At 33.0% G+C, this 17,183-nt stretch overlaps 1 protein-coding gene across 3 annotated transcripts in view; it reads right to left on the reverse strand.

The window, feature by feature from the left end:
* Positions 1–17,183, reverse strand: part of Arhgap20 (Rho GTPase activating protein 20) — a 122,983-nt gene that overhangs the window by 39,749 nt on the left and 66,051 nt on the right. For all 3 annotated transcript variants that reach the window (XM_026392507.2, XM_026392505.2, XM_026392506.2), the window contains exons 3-4: positions 10,334–10,498; positions 4,775–4,924 (exon numbers count right to left, since the gene is read on the reverse strand). In XM_026392507.2, the coding sequence (XP_026248292.1) occupies positions 4,775–4,924; positions 10,334–10,498 (315 nt within the window). The remainder of the gene's footprint in view (positions 1–4,774; positions 4,925–10,333; positions 10,499–17,183) is intronic.

A 17,183-nucleotide genomic window follows, 5' to 3' on the forward strand; every position in this document is an offset into this window, starting at 1 on the left:
AGTTTCATAAACACCTAAGAACATTAAAAAAGACAATAAGATCCAAAGGAGAAGAATATAGTGGTGGAGGTAAGAAAAAGGTCCAGACAGATTGCAAGATTCTCTCAAATTATGGAGGGGATGGAGATCTATCATCCCTCAGTGTGCGGTGGGAACCAGATGTCAGTTCAGATGCCCTAAGAAAACAGAAAGAACTCGGAAGAAATTGTTTTAAGGAACAACTAGGGAGGCTGAGTCCTACACACGAAGGAATTTGCATCAGCAAAGATACCTTACTGTACTTGCTGGAACATCTCTGGATGTAAAGCAACAACTATGGGCATAGCAAAAAGATGATGTTAGCAGTGATTACAATAAATTGAAAGTTAGAGGCGGCTTTCAACTGTTTTGGAGGCATCTCAAAAATCTCCTGTATTCTGGTTTCACCTTAAGAAAAAAGTTTTGTTTTCTACCAGCATGTCAACATGTGAACTTAAAGTGAGTTTTAATTTGATCTATAAATAAACCCGCACATGAGTTTGTAGTCTATGACTACATTATAGTCTAAGACTCATTACTTCAGTTAAAATATTATTCTGATTCCTATTATAGATAGATCATTGTCAGATTTAAGTATTTCCTTTAAAATAAGCATCATTTTTTTCTGGTAGGCATAGATCCTAGGGTGTTTTTCTGTTTGTTTGTTTTGTAATGGGGGTTGAACCCAGGGGCACTTTACCACTGAGCTACATCCTATGTTCTTTTTATTTTTTCAACTTTGAGACAGGGTCTTAATAAATTCTTCAGGTCCTCACTAAATTTATGAGGCTGCCTCAAACTTGCAATCATCCTGTCTCAGTCTCCCAAGTCCTGGGATTACAGGAGTGCTCTACTGAGCCTGGCTTAGGTACTAGGTTTGTTAATAGAATATGTATGCTGATAGAAATTTGAAATTCCTTTTAGTCCTTCTTGAGAGTTGTTTATCGTGTTCCCCAAAGTATGGGAAGTTCACATTGTTTCTCCCAGTTTGACCTAACTAAGAAATTCTCATAGATTTAGGCAGTTGTCAAGTATTAAATTTCAAAGCTGTAAGTTTTTATTTTTTGTTTCTTTACAGATAGTGTAGTAACTGAGCCCAAGTGATTGCTTCTTGAGCTACTAGTCTAATGGTATTTAAAACTGATCATAGCCTAGAGTCTCCTTAATATTTAGTAAGTATGTGTGCATGTAGAAATATGTAAATATATGGTATATATTTAAAGATCCAAGCTTCCCTCTGATATAATATCACTTCAGCCTGAAAAACTTCGTTTTTTTTTTGGTAGAGAAGGTCTGCTGGCAATAAATTTTTACGGTTAAAGAATATCTTTATTTTACTATCACTTTTGAGGAATATTTTTGCTGGATATTATATACTAGGTTAAAATTTTCTCTCCCAATACTTGAAAGACTGAAAAATTCAACACTTGAAGTTGTTTTTTAACTATCCTCTGACCTCCTTAGTTTCTAATGAAAAGTCTACAATAATTCAAATTGTTATTCTCCATATGTAATATATTGTTTTTCTCTGACTACTTTCAAGATTTTCTGAGTACTTTCTCAGATATTTGATTTATAGTCGTTTGTCTATAATGACGACAAGATGTAGTTTTCTTCTGTGCTCTGTACTTATGTACTCTGGAGTTCACTGAACTTAAGAAATCTGTACATTTAGTCTTTTACCAAATTTGGGAGGTTTTTAACCATTATTTCTTCAAGTATTTCTTCTCCATTCCTTCTCTTTCCTCTTTCTGGAATTCCAATTACTTGTATATTATACCATTTTATGCCATCCCACAAGTCCCTGATACATTTTCCATTTTTTAAAAAAAGTTTTGGTTTCTCTGATCTTCATATTGTACAATTTGAATTGATGCATCTTCAAATTCACTGACTGTCATTTCCATTCTTAAGTAAGGCCATACAGAAGATTTTTATTTAAGATTTTATAGTTTTAAAATTTGTTTTCTTTTAACATTTTTTTAGTTTTCAACATTTTATTTATTTATATGTGGTGCTGAGAATTGAACCTAGGCCCTCACATGTGCAAGGCAAGTGCTCTATCACTGAGCCACAACCCCAAGATGTTAGTTTTTAATTTCAGATTTTTTCATTTGACCCTTTAAAAATATTTCCTATCTCTCTGCCAAGATTTCTTATCTTTTCATTACTGTCAACTGGATTCTCTATTTACCTACCATGCTAAGGTGCTAAATTCTTTTCTGGTAATTTAATATATGGGTCCATCTAAAAGTTGGCTTCTTGATTATTTTTTCTCATTCCTTGTTATTTATATGTCAAGGAATTTTAGATTGGATTGGATTCTGGACATTATGAATGCTTTGTTTCAGAGATTGCATTCTATTATATTTTCAAAACAGTGTTGATATTTCTGTTTTAGCAGATAATTAATTTGATCAGGTTAAGTTACAAGCTCTATCCCACCTGTGATGGTCAGCAGCTCAGTTCAATTCTTTTAGTTTCAAGCTGCTCTCTATGTATCCCATGCATATAGGGTCCAGCAATTAGCTAGATGTTTGGAGGGCATCTGTACACAGAATGTGGAGCTTTCTTTTTCTGACATGCTTCTTTTTGAGTCCCCTCACACCCCACTTTTCACTCACTTTTCATTAGTTGTACTGACTTAGACTCTGTACTCTGTCTGCTTCTTCAGGCAAATAAGATTGTGGGGTTTTGTAAGTTTTAGCTACCCTGCATCACAGTGTGAGTGCAGCATGCCCTAGACTAAAGCCTTAAAAGTGGGAAACTCACCGAGTGTTGGTGGCTTCTTTGAAGTTTCAATTCCTCTCCAAAATCTCCCAAGTTTTGTCCACTCTCCAGAACCCTTAGGTAGTTGTTGTTGTTTGTACTTTGTTCAGATTTTACAGTTATCTGTAGGGTGGTCAGTCTGTTAAGATCTCACTCTGCCATACTGGAGGTAGAACTCCTCAACACTTCTTTTTAAATAAACTTAATTTTGAAATAATTTTAGATATACAGAAAAGTTACATATATATAAGAGTACTTGTATACTTCTCACCCAAATTCAGTTTCCTGGAATGTTATCTTCTTACATTATCATGGCCCATTTGTCAAAGCTAAGAAATATTGGTACCTACTATATAAGCTAAACTCTTGACTTTGACTTTATTCAGCTGTTACCAGTTTTTTTTTTCTTTTAATTAGGGACCTTTTTCTGTTCTGGAGCCAATTTATTACATTTAGTTCTTATGTCTTGTTAGTGAATGGTCTAGGCAAACTTCTCTATCTTTCCTGTTTCTGATCTTGACTATTTTGAGAAGAACTGGTCAGGTATACTATTAAAACCTTCCTCAATTTGTGGTTGTTGGAGGTTTCCTCATAAGATTAGGGTTATGGGTTTTGGGTGGGAGGGGAGAATACCACAGAGGTAAATTATTCTTCTTTTACATTATTATATTAAGGGGTACATGACATCCACATAATACCACTGGTGATGCTAATCTTTGTCACTTGGTAAAAGAACCATATTTTGAGCAACACAGTACATATAAAACATGTTTTCACATTCTCCCTTCTTAAAATGAAGTTTAATGAAAATTATTTGATTAAAAACATCATGTAGATACTCCTTGCTTGAAATTTCTCTTTTTAACTTTTAACTTCAAAGAGATTAAACAATCGAAAATGATAGTATCTACAGAAATCTGTCATGGGAAAGAAGATATGCAGAGAATGATACAAACACATGCTTCTTCCAAATAAGTTCTTAAAATCTGTGGTAGGCCAATAGTGCATAACAGAATTTAATGGCATGCCTAGCCCTTATTAGAAGAACAACAGCTTGGAAATTTTTAGCAATCTGGATTCAGGATGATACCCAAGTAGTTTGCTAGTAGTGGGAAGATAAAAAGAATGAAAATCCTCATATACATTTGATGAACAATATCTCTAAGTGTAAAATAAACATTGGAGTTGAGGTGCAACCACTGAATATCATGGGTGTGAGAGTTTTGGTATATTCACCTTGAACTAAAAAGTACCCTCTAAGCATGTTCAGGATAGGAGGACAAATATTCTGTATGCTATATATTCTCCAACCACCCCATCCCTACCTAGGAATGAGTCTTGGGAAACTAATTTGTCACATCTTTACAGATAACAAATCAAAACCAGACACACGATTCAAGAAACTCAGTATTTCATTATATCATTTTTATTTGTATAATAAACATACTATTCCCTTACAAAATCTGGGAGTACAAATCCATATTCAAACTTAATTGTACTATTTTATAAAACTTGATTCTGTTCTGTGAAGATCTGTTTCAGTGGTTTGAAAGATTGTTTTTACATATTGAGCTTTTGAAACGCATCAAACAACTAGACCCTAGGGAAAAGAGATATTGGACTTAGGAGCTTCCTAAAAATCTGACTCTCTTATTCCACTTCCCATTCCTGGAAGTTCCTTTCTTTCCATTTGTTTCAGTAAAACCCCTTTAAAAATCACTGGTGAAATCAAGGTAAATGACTCTAACAGTTTCTGGTATTTATAATTTTCATATGTTGTAATCAAAAGGTTGTTAGGTAAAACACAAGACACAGAAGAAGTATTTTTGTTGGATGTTTGTGTCAGAAAAGACATTGACTAAACAATCAGAATAAAATATTTTCCTTTAAAAATCCAGGCAACAAAATGATTAAATTGTTTCTGTCATCCTAAACATCATTACAGTAGCTAAGCCAGGCAAAAATAGGACAGTGAGATGGTTCTTACCTGAAAGTGGCCACAAAGTTCACTGTGGGCCAGCCCAGGACAAAGGATTTCATGGCATTGGTGTTACCTTCTCCCACTTCATCCACACAGCTTGCTGTCCACATATCAGTTAATTTAATTTTATTTTTTATCTTAAAGTTATTATTATATCTAGAGAGAGAAAAAAATAAAACAGGACTTCTCATTATTTTCTTCAAATTTCACAGGAGCTTCTGTACTTGTTATAAGAGGACATTTCTACTTATCACAGGCAAAGAACGTCTTATTGTTTTTATCTTTAGCACTTAGCACAGTGAACTGTGACATGCTTAGCTACCTAGGCCCATGAAACAGGCTTTGAAATATTTGGTGATACATTTAGTAGGTGTATTTTTAATATATTTTTTTTCTTTTTAAACTAGCTACTTCATTTTTCTATATGTTAAGTGTTGTATTTGGATCAAAACCCTAATTTAAATGTATTGCTATTACCAAAATTAGTTCATTTATTATTTGTATCTTGCTTACTTTAAAAAAATATTTGAGTGGCTCGTGATTTATAAAAATGTTTATACAATTATGGCACATAAGAACCTGGAATTAGAGTAATTTTTAACTAAATGGCTGCAAGACTTTCTAGTCTTTAAAAGTGTAAGTTGTTTTAAATTTCCTCACTTATGATTCTGCTTAACCATTTTTCTTTATAATCTGGCAAAACTGAATAAATATAGGCTAAAATCAGAACCTACACTAGAAAAGAAAAAAGAATGAAGTTGACACAGTTAACACTCATCTCCGGGAACCTAGAAGATGACCTGTTTTAAGTCACCAGTAAAACTGCTTTTAGATAATTTCAATTTTATCTCCCTTAGACCTCTGATACCACCATATCTTTTGACTTAATTGATAGATTTAATACTCATAATAGATCTGAGACTTAAGTAGTTGGAAAGCACTGAGAAGGATAAAGAAAGCCCCAGGAAACTTAGAACTTTCTAGCATCCAGAACCATTTGTGTAAATACTAAAAGTTAAAAAGAAATAAAAATACTTTATATGGAATGGTTCCTAAACTGCTCTAATATATGGAATATTTAAAGCTATAACTATTTGGTGGGATTTATACAATGAAAATGGATTTTCAGGAACTATACATAAAGACTAACCTAAATTCTAAGTCTCATTTATGCTTCCCTTTGGGTACAATACCTTTGTGATTTGAGATAAATGGCTTCTTTAAATATTTTCAACCCACTGCTATGAATCTTTAATTTTTATAAAACAGATCTGATTACAGACAAAAGCTTATTTTAATGGCATTTAATCATTCCCAAGCATATTCATATTTATGCTGTTAAACATAATGTATCTATGAAAAGCCTTAAAACTGAACATGGATGTGAGAATCTTTCCATTAAATTTCCTATAGCTTTTCTCTCTTTGGCCTACTTTTTTTTTTTTGGTCTTTCCAAAGATACAAGGCTTTCTGATGAGACTGTGTGTGCTTATTATAGTGATAGGAGACAAATCTCACAAACATTTATGGATATAAAGCTGAAGGGATTAGCTTGTAAGTATTTAAAACAAGTCTTCCAATAAAGCTTTATATTGAAATGGTTGGTACTGGCATCATAGTGTTCTTCCAATTTTTCATTCTCAATCTCTAACAGTATTAGACTACAAAAATTAATCTGAATCCAACTTGAACTGGCTCCTAAATTATTATTTATTATCTCCCTTAGTACCATTTTGATAAAAGTATAAATCTAATAGTAACTGGCTGAAAACACAAAACAACCCTCTCAAATCAATTCCTTATTTCTATATTACTATAAAATTAAGATGGCAAGCATACCTTGTTTTCCTACCCTCTGACTTTTATACTGGAATACACAGGTTTCTATGAAGATTCTCTCCTCATTATAAAATATAGATGCGTTATAGTCATATTTTGGGATAAAATCATGATATAGTCTATAACTATCTAATGGTAATTTTAGTGATAATGAATCAATAATCAAGACTTTTGTTAAATATACTTTTATCTAAACAGAACTCATGGCTTATCATTTGATTAGGAAATGAAAGGACTAGAGATAGCTTAAGTGTGTGTGAGGTCATTTCTTTTCTAAAAATTACTCATGGTTGTTTTTAGCTATTAACATAACATCCTCCTCCTTGTAAATATTTTCATGTTTGTAAACACATCCTGTTTTTAAAAATGAAAAGCTACAATTTTATTAGAAAAATAACTTATTTATCTTTCTAGTGAATTTTAAAAAATGGATTTTAGGGTCCATTTGGCTTTAATACTTGTTCTAATTTTGTAAAAAAAAATGACAATAACCTCAAAATAATTCTCTGCTAATATTATCACAACATCCAGCACAAAATGGAACACATATAATACTTCAGCAAATAAAAGAAAGCACTTAAACTCTCCAATTCACCTAGTGTGATTAAATAAGTAAGTGGCAGCTGAGCAATAATTTATCCCACTTGCATTTATTTCTATAAGCTCAACCTAACGACTAAAGATGAACTAATATGGAACCCAAGGTCTCCCTTTAAACAAAAGTACAAAGCATCAAATACTAAGTTCTAGTCTTAGATTATTGCAACAAATTAAATGATCCAGGGTACCACCTAATCCTTCATCCAAGAATGAAAGGTGATAGGACAGACATATGTTTGGCATTACAGGGGGATATTTCTTCCTGGTGCTGATTATTTTAGAAAAAAATTAAATTCATATTAAAATGGATCTGTGAATACATCTACATGTTTGCTATGGGAAATAATCATATAAGTAATTTCCTGAAAAATTGTAGATAAAATATTTTCAAGGTGGCAGGATTCCATAATAATAATTATTTCCTCAAATATCTATGCTGTGTTTCAAGGGTATTGGGTTCTGCTAAAAAATGAAATAACTTAAGATAACTCATGCTTTTAAAAACTTTAATGGATATGTAAAATACTTACAATAATTTTTTATGATCCAAATCTCTTAAATAATAGCATTTAAATTAACTGATAGTTTGTTACTTCATAAAAACATTTAAGTGAACCCACAGAGTCATCTTGAAAGCAGTATGTAGATAAAACATGGTATAAACCTTACATGAGAAAGGTTTTTTTTTTAAATTTTTTTAGTTGTCAGTGGACTTAATATTTTTATTATTTATATGCAGTGCTGAGAATCAAACCCTCACACATAGGCAAGCACTCTACCAACTGAGTAACAACCCCAGCCCAGTTTTTTTTTTTTTTTGATTGTAGCTCAGTGGTAGCACACTTGTCTGGCATCTGTGAGGCACTAGGTTCAATCCTCAGCACCACATAAACATAAATAAATAAAGGTATTGTGTTCATCTACAATTAAAAATATTAAAAAAAATAAAAACTCAGCTATAGAAGTAGATTATGGACATAGATGTTGCCAATGTATCTAAGAATAGTGATTTTCTAATAGAAAAGAAACTAACAGGCTTTTAGCAAAACATAAGATACATAAAACCATTTAAATGTTTGCAATACAACAATAGATAACTTCAGGTAAGAAAACAAAGGTCCCCTTCTCTGAACATTATCATAATTTCTAAGAGAATAATAATCCAAGAAAGGCACAGGAAAATGCATTCCTTCCTAACAACCAAGTGTATGTTACAAATAAATAACTCTGGGACCCCAGACTTAAAAAATTTGGTTATTTTAGGTTTTTGATATCTGCTTACAGGTTAAGCACAGGTCGGGCACCTAATAAGTACAACGTGGTCAAGTAGAAGGAACTAGCTGCTAGAATTAAGGCCTATATTCAAATCCCATCTGTGAGAACTCCTGGTATGTGACAAACCTTCCTGAGCTTCAGTGTTTGATATCTAAAACAACTCTTAGGTTGGGGAATTATTAGGAAAATTAAATTATACCTCTGTGATTCTCCTATTGTAATACCTAGCGTATAGAATCATCTAATTAAATTTAAATAAAGGCATGATAGATAATCTACATTTAAAAAATGATTTGTTTTTCTTTTAATAGAATCAAGTGTACCTAGTGCAAAGGTTGGATAAGGAGACTTTTCTTTCTCTATATTACTCATAACATCATATTCATTTCCAAAGCTATAGGCATTACTTCTATTTAAAACATTCTGAAAGTCTTATCTTTATTTTTGCTTTGAGTTTTTATATACCATTTTTTTTTTATTAGATAGGTGTTTAGCTGGAGCATTTAACTCATCACAAAGGAAAGACTAATTATGAAACAACGATACAGTTGTAAAATCTTCTAGCAAATTCAGAAAAATACACTGGTTCAAAGATGGACTTTGAAATAAAGATCTATGTTCAAATGTGGTCTCAACTAATTACTAAATTTTTAATACTAGGAAAGTCACTTAGCTTCTCTGACTATATCAATTGCTTTGTAAAAAGAGGAAAGTAATATCTCAGGGTAGTTATAAAGATTAAAGTATTTGTAATAATATCCAACATACAATAAGATCCATGCTATTTTTCATTGTTAATACCACTCCAATTAAATATAATGTTTTGCCAAATTAAATACTTCTCTACCATGCCTTAATTATGACACAGCATAACTTAGGTGTTAGAGTATTGGTAGTAAAAATAAAGTGTTTACTATTTTCTAGTGACTAAAAATCTCTGTTGAGAATTGATTTATTAAAATGCCATTTGTTTTTCATGATGTTTCACAACTCATAAGAATGAGGGATGGAGGAATTAGCAGCTACCACTTTTTAGGCTAGGTGTTAATTGCACTGGCATGTAGCATTGAGCAATAGATGAGTTCTCTTGGGTACCTCTAAGGCATACTTGAAATGTTGTATCCTTAATTGTCATCTCCAGAGATAATGTCCTCATTATCTCTCATTGGGACTACAATAACCTCTGTCTAGTCTATTTGCTTCCACTCTTGCCTGTCTTCCAACCTAACATGAGCAAGTATATAAAAAAATATCACATTATGACTGCAGAAGAAAATCAAACTCCTTATATCCTTCATGGTTCCAAACCTCCCTGCTTCTTGATACACCCTCATATAGTTGCCATATCTACTACACTAAGGTTGGTCTCTGTTGCTAGTAGCATACATTATAAATGATGGTACATAACTTCCAAAAGATCTTTCACCCTAAAGTAGGCAACTGACCATATTATGAGTAGCACTGGGGAAAGGCTCATGTGGAAAGGAATCCAAACCTATCCTATTTTCTTCACAGTACTAATCATAATTTGTAGTTCCCCCATACATATAAAAATATAAGCTCTCACATTAGAATGTAAGCTTCAAAAGGGACAATACCCACCACATTCTTCACTGTGTCTTCTATATTTATTCAGGGTGTGGCACAAAGAGGATCTAAATGAACATATTTTTAATGAAGAAGCAATGGAAACTTTTTTTTCAGAAACAAAACAAACATAAAACTCACTTCAGATATTAGCTATGGTAATAGAGACCAGATATTCTTACTGTAAGCACTGAATAGAAAGGGTATGTTAGTGGAAATGAAGTTGTATAATGATATGTGGGACAGAGTATGCAATATACTTACTTGATTTTGGCCACAACAAACAGATCATTGAAAAGAAAAAGATGCCTCTCCTGCCTCTGCAGGCCTCTTTTGAGTTCTGCCCGACCATCAATTAGCAGAGTCCTACTGGAGCACATAAATGATGACAGAAATGCACATGTGTCAACACTAGCAGAAGGACTTTCCCTGCAACAGATTACATGACACAGATAAGTTAGTCAAATGATCAACTACAGGACTAAGTTTTATGAAAATAAAATTTATAGTTAGTCAAGAAATATAAAACAGTGAAATATTTTTTCATGCAATGGCATAGTGTTCTCAATGGTCCCCCAGCCTATTCTCCACACAGCAAACTTTAATACTTCATCAAAACATTTTGAAACATAAAGAAAAGTTGAAATAGTTTTACAATAAACACAAGTAAACCTCAACCTTGATTTTATCATTATACACGTAATCCAACTATTTATTCATTTAATCATTTTATTTTGGCATGTCAGTGTTAACTGCATAAAGCAGTTCATATCCCCCTACATACTTCAGCATGCATATCACTAATTAGAGGCTCAATATTTATTTAGAATTTTTCTCTTGCTATAAAACTTATCCAATGAAATGCACAAATGTATAAACCAAGTATATATTCTGACAAATGAATTCACTTGTGTAACCTAAATTCCTATCATGGTAAATGAAACTATCACTCCAAAAATTTCCCTTTAGTTCTTTGTCAGTTATTATATAAATTAGCCCAGGATGGCCTCCATGTATTGACCCTTGGGTTATTTATTTCTTTACTGCAGGTTGAGGCCAGCTTGCTCAAATGCTCATTAATGCCAAATCCAAATTTCTACGTACTTGATTATTTCAAAAACAGTTTAAAATGAGCAGATTTTTAGCCACTACTAGCCTGCCTGCTCTGTATAGCCAGTCTTTGCTGGACAATGTAACAGAGTCTGTGGTTATAAGACCCTAAGTTGCTACTACTCTTGAGCTCTCTGATCCCTTCCAAGCTATTAACATCACCTGAATAACTAATCTCCAGAGACAACCTCTCTAATCCTCCTCTTCCCCATGAATTCCCTTGTCCTCCTTTCTTTCTGGATAATGATTTCTTGCCATAAGTCTCTAGACAGTCTCATTCTGTGAGGAACTTCCTTTCTTATGCAAGCCTGTCCCATGTTCCCTGATCATCCTTTGGTACTGGGAAATGAACCTACTGGTACTCTGCCACTGAGCTACATCCTCAATCCTTTTTATTTCGAAACAAGTTGCACTAAGTTTCTGAGGATGGCCTTGAACTTGAAATCCTCCTATTTCAGCTTCCTGAGTTGCTGTAATTATAGGCATGTGTCACTGTGACTGGCCCATGGACATATCTTTTTTGCTGACTAGCACCCAATCCTTCAAACTCCTTACAAACCAGTCAATCCCGACTCCATCACTCCAGACACAACCACTCTTCTGATTCTTCCCCGCAACTGAAGATTAGTTGTAACTGTTCTCAAATTTTATAAAATGACAGCACAGTCTATCTTCTTTTGTGTAAGATATCTTGTAATTGTGTTTTGGGGATTTATTCATGTTACATTTATCAATAATCCACTAAATGATTTTATTTAATCCTATTCAATGTATAACTATACCAGATTTTATCTATTCTCCTATTAATTAACACCTAGCTGTTTCCAGTTTTTAACCATTATGAATAAAATTGCTACTAAATGTTACACTGGTCTTTTTTGTGATGTATGTTTTCATTTCTCCTGGGTAAATACCTCAGAGTAGAATTACTGGGTCATAGAATAGATGTCTATTTTTAATCAGAAAAAATGTCAGTTTGTTTCCCAAAGTGTAAACCATTTTGTATTCTTAGAAATACTACAGGAGAATTCCAGTTGCTCCACACTACATGCTGTGTTGTCAGTGTTTTGAATTTTAGTTAGTCTAGTGAATATATAGTAACATATCACTAAGATTTTAATTTGCATTTCTGTGATGTTGAGTTTCTTTCATGTTCTTACTGGCCATTTGTGTATCTTCCCAGTAAACTGTTATCAGATGTTTTACCCATTAAAAAATGGGGTTTGCATCTTTTTATTCTTGAAATGTAGGAATTTTTTTGTGTATCCTAAATATCAGTCCTTTCTCAGATATTTATTTTAGAATATATTTTTTCTCGGGCTGGGGATGTGGCTCAAGCGGTAGCGTGCTTGCCTGGCATGCGTGAGGCGCGGGTTTGATCCTCAGCACCACATATAAACAAAGATGTTGTGTCTGCCGATAACTAAAAAATAAATATTAAAATTCTCTGTCTCTCTCTCTTTCTCTCTCTTTAAAAAAAGAATATATTTTCTCCTAGTCTGTTCTTTGCCTATAAATTGTCTTAACTATGTTTCTGACAAAAAGTTTATAATTTTGATGAAGTTTTATCTATTTTTGCATATGGTGTTTACTTTCTATAAGTTTTCTACGAAATCTCCACTTACCCAAGAATATAATATTATATCAACATATTTATTATATTTAGTTCTTAAATGTATGATCTGTCTCAAATTAATTTTGATCATGGTATAAAGTAGGGGCTCAAGTTAGTTTTGTTTTTCTATATGACAATTCCTCATTTTTAGTATCATTTGCACAAGACTTTCCCTTTCTCCATCTTAGGCAAACACCTAGTACTTGAAAGAAATTTCAGAAGTAGAGATGCAGTTGCTTTAGCATATTTATTGAAAATTAAATTATATAAAGCACATATATCATTTAACTTTAATCTTCTAGTCTCTTTATTCTGCTGCACTGATCTACTTGTAAATTCTTACGTTAGAATCAATCACACTGTTTTATTGTTTTTCTGCTGTAGATCATGAAATTAGGTAGTGTAAGACTACCATCTTTTTATTTTTTAATACTGCTTTAGGTAATTTAGGTTCTTTGCACTTTTATATACACTGTACAGATGAACAAAAATGAAGAACAAAGAAAAAAAAGCCTATAATGTTCGGAGAAGGAGAGATGAACTCAGTTTCTAATATACTGACCCTGAAGTTATCAGTAGGGTAGATAGTGAGGAATCAGGCAAGCACCTAGCATTCAGAAGAGATTCTAGAAGTAGAGATACGGATTTGGTGATCATACACAGATTTGTAAATAAAACCATGTGAATGACTAGAATTCCCCAGGAAATAAACACAGAATAAATAAAAAAGCAGAGACACATCCCTGGGAAAACATGTAAGTAGAAGAAATGAAGGAAAGAGAACTTGTGAACAAGGTGAGGACTGGTGAATAACTTAGCAGAAACAGCCTGCTGTGGTGGTCTGGAGTACTGACATTGGCAGAGGGGGAATAAAAAGTTGAGGTCTGAGAAGATAAAGTTGAGGTGTGAGAAGATGTCTAGGAGAAAGTCATCAGCTGGTCATTTAGGTCTTTAAAAAAAATTTCCAGGAGAGAGGTAAAGGCAGAACTCAAATGGCCTGGGGTCTGAGAAGAAATAGTGTAGAAGAAAGAAAAGGTGAAGAAGAAAAGGTAGAAAGAAAGAAACAATCAGCCTTGAAGGTAGGTTTTATTATACCTCATTTTACACATGCGAAGTATTAAGAGTAGCCAAAAATGCTGCACTTCAGATCTTTTTAGTCACAGTGGTGAAAAAGCTTACTAAAACAAGTAGTCTGGTTTAGGTAATAATTATATAATGGCATACTGAGAAGAACAAAACACTTTTTCCTGATTAGAAGTAGTTTGATAACTTATGGGTTTGCAAACGTTAAAAAAAATACCATCTAATAACTGTTTTCTTTTTGAGTCAAGGTCTTGCTATGTTGCCCATGTTGATCTCTTAATTCATGTGACCTAATGATCCTTGGGCTTCAGCCTCCTGAGTACCTACAACAGGTATGTGACACTGAGAATGTCTAAATTCTAAATAGAAAATTAAGAAATATACCCACAAATTGAAAAATCATCAAGGAGGTATACTCCCAGCAGTGACTTAAGCTATCTACTACTTCTAGCTCATTTATGGCAAAACATTAAAATTCAGGTTAATATAAAATGAGTTTGATTCAATTAGATGATTCATAGCTAATAGACAAGAGTTAACTGTGACAGATAACTAACTGCTATTCTGCCAAAATACTTAAGAGTACATTTCAGGATGAGGAAAAATCACATAATAAAAATAGAAGTCCCCTATTACCCACAGTTTTAGTTAACTGGTCCAAAATATTAAATGGAAAATTCCAGAACAAACAGCTCCTAAGTTTTCAATTACATGTCATTCTGAGTTGTGTGCTCTGTCTTATCACCCTGCCCTTCCTGGGACATGACTCATGCCTTTGTGTAGCATATCTGTGCTGTATGTACTACCCATCTTTAGCAATTTAGTCTTCATTATCAGATTGATTACTGTTGTATTACAGTGATTTTGCTCAAGTAACCACTGTGTAATAGCCTAATGCTACATTACAATGCCTACATTACTCATCTCACTTCACCTTATCACACTGTATCATCTCACATCATTATAAGCAGTATTAAGTACAGTACAATAATATATTTTAAGGGATCACTTTCATACAACTATTACAATATAATTATTATATTTAATTATGTTATTGTTGACCTCTTACTGCCTAATTTATAAATATTATAGTTATGTGTTTATAGGAAAAAAAACCTAGTATATATAGGGTTCCATACTATCCATTTTTTCAAGTATCCCCTGGGGGTCTTGCATGTAGTTCTCTCATGATAAGGGAGGAACTATTGTACTTTTAAGACGTTTTTAGGAAAAGAAAATCATATAAATGAATTGACTGAAACTGACTCATTAGAGGATGGAAATACATTTTTGAGCATACCCTTATTTTGATAGTTGTACTTCAAACTGAATATTTAAGAAATAAAAATAACTTTTAGTGGGTGATAAATGTTGAATATAAAAAAATATTAATTCAGTATGTTGAGATAGCTAAACTATTCAAAGGAAGTTTAAAATCAATCATTCTATATCTGTAAATAATTCATTTAATTTGTTATGTATTAATGATTGTCTATAGAGCTTTAAAGTGCTATTCACAGTGTTGGGTCAGAATAGCAAATGAAGTAGCCAAGGTCCATGCAAAGAATTTCACCTTTTGTTCTGAGTAAGACAGGACAAGGGGACGACTCAAATGGAGAAGTGACAGAATCTATATGGTGAAGTTACTGAGGAGAGACAAGAGTATAAGCATGTAATAAATGTTTCAAAGAAAATCATAGTGATGAGTTGGTTAAAATTCTTTAAATGAAAACTTATTTCAGGTTTTTTGCAACACTGTAACTTAGTAGTGAGACTAGTGATTAGAAAAGGATAATAGTTGTGAAGGTGGCAAATTGTTCTATTCTGGATATATTTCAAAGTTAGAGCTTAATAGGATTTGATGCTAGATTAATTCTTGATATTAGCAAGTAGGATAGAGATAAGAAATTTGTCTTCTGACATGTTAACTTTGAAACACCTATTAGATATCAAGATGGAGACTTTAAAACTATGGAAAGAGACCAGTTCACGTAGGAAGCTGATTATAGACAGAGAATGGGTTCAGTGCTGAACCCTGAAGCATTCTAAACTTTTAGAATTCAGAAAAGGGAGAAACTAATAAATTTAGAATGAATCCTCGCCCCCAGCCCAGTGAACAGAATGAAGGAGCCAAGAGGAGGAGGAGACAAGGGTGTCTAATGCTGAAGTAAGGCCAGGGAAGATGATCTGACCACTGGAACAAGCATTACAAAACTATCCAGTAATTTTAACAAGAATAATTTTTATGGGTATTTATTAAGAAATTATTTCATTTTGAGTTTATGATGGTATCAAATATTAAGTAAGTGATGATTCTGCAAGGTTACCAGCTAACTTGCTCAAAACTCTATTCAATTTTTAGGAAAATTTGCTTATAAGATATTAAATAAAACTGGAAATATATCAAGTTTATAAATCCAAATAAATTCTTGACTTATAGACAAAAATCACATTAGTATCTCAATGCATACAAAGAAAAAGCATTTGACAAAATACAGCATCCATCTATCTTTAAAACACTAGAAAAACTAAGAATAGTAGGAACATACCTTGACAATGTAAAAGCTACACATGTTAAAGCCAAGGCCAACATCATAAAGACAAAAAAACTGAAAGCATTCTCTCTAAAAACTGGAACAAGACAGGGATTCCCACTTTCACTCCTAGTCATCAACATAGTCCTTAAAACAGAGCAATTGGGCAAAAGAAAGAAATTAGAGGGATATGAATAGGAAAAGAAGAGCTCAAATTATCCCTATGTGTCAATGGTATGATCTTATTTTTAAGACCCCTAAAAAACTCCCTTAGAAGGCTTCTAGAACTCAAACAAATTCAGCAAAGTACCAGGATATAAAATCAACACCCATAAATCAATGGAGTTCCTGTACAGCAATGATGAAAGAGAAATTAGATTCCTAAATCCTTGATCCATTTTGAGTTAACTTTGGTGCATGGTGAGAGATAGGGATTCAATTTAATTTTGTTGCTTATGGATTTCCAGTTCTCCCAGCACCATTTGTTGAAGATGCTATCCTTTCTCCATTGCATGCTTTTTGCACCTTTGTCTAATATAAGGTAGTTGTAATTTTGTGGGTTGGTCTCTGTGTCCTCTATTCTATACCATTGGTCTACCAGCCTGTTTTGGTGCTAGTACCATGCTATTTTTGTTACAATTGCTCTGTAGTATAGTTTAAGATCTGGTATAGTGATACCACCTGTTTCACTCTTCCTGCTTAGAATTGCTTTAGCTATTCTGGGTCTCTTATTTTTTCCAGATGAATTTCATGATTGCTTTTTCTATTTCTG

Source organism: Urocitellus parryii, chromosome 4 (genome assembly GCF_045843805.1).
Source record: "Urocitellus parryii isolate mUroPar1 chromosome 4, mUroPar1.hap1, whole genome shotgun sequence".
In the NCBI taxonomy this organism is placed as follows: domain Eukaryota; kingdom Metazoa; phylum Chordata; class Mammalia; order Rodentia; family Sciuridae; genus Urocitellus; species Urocitellus parryii.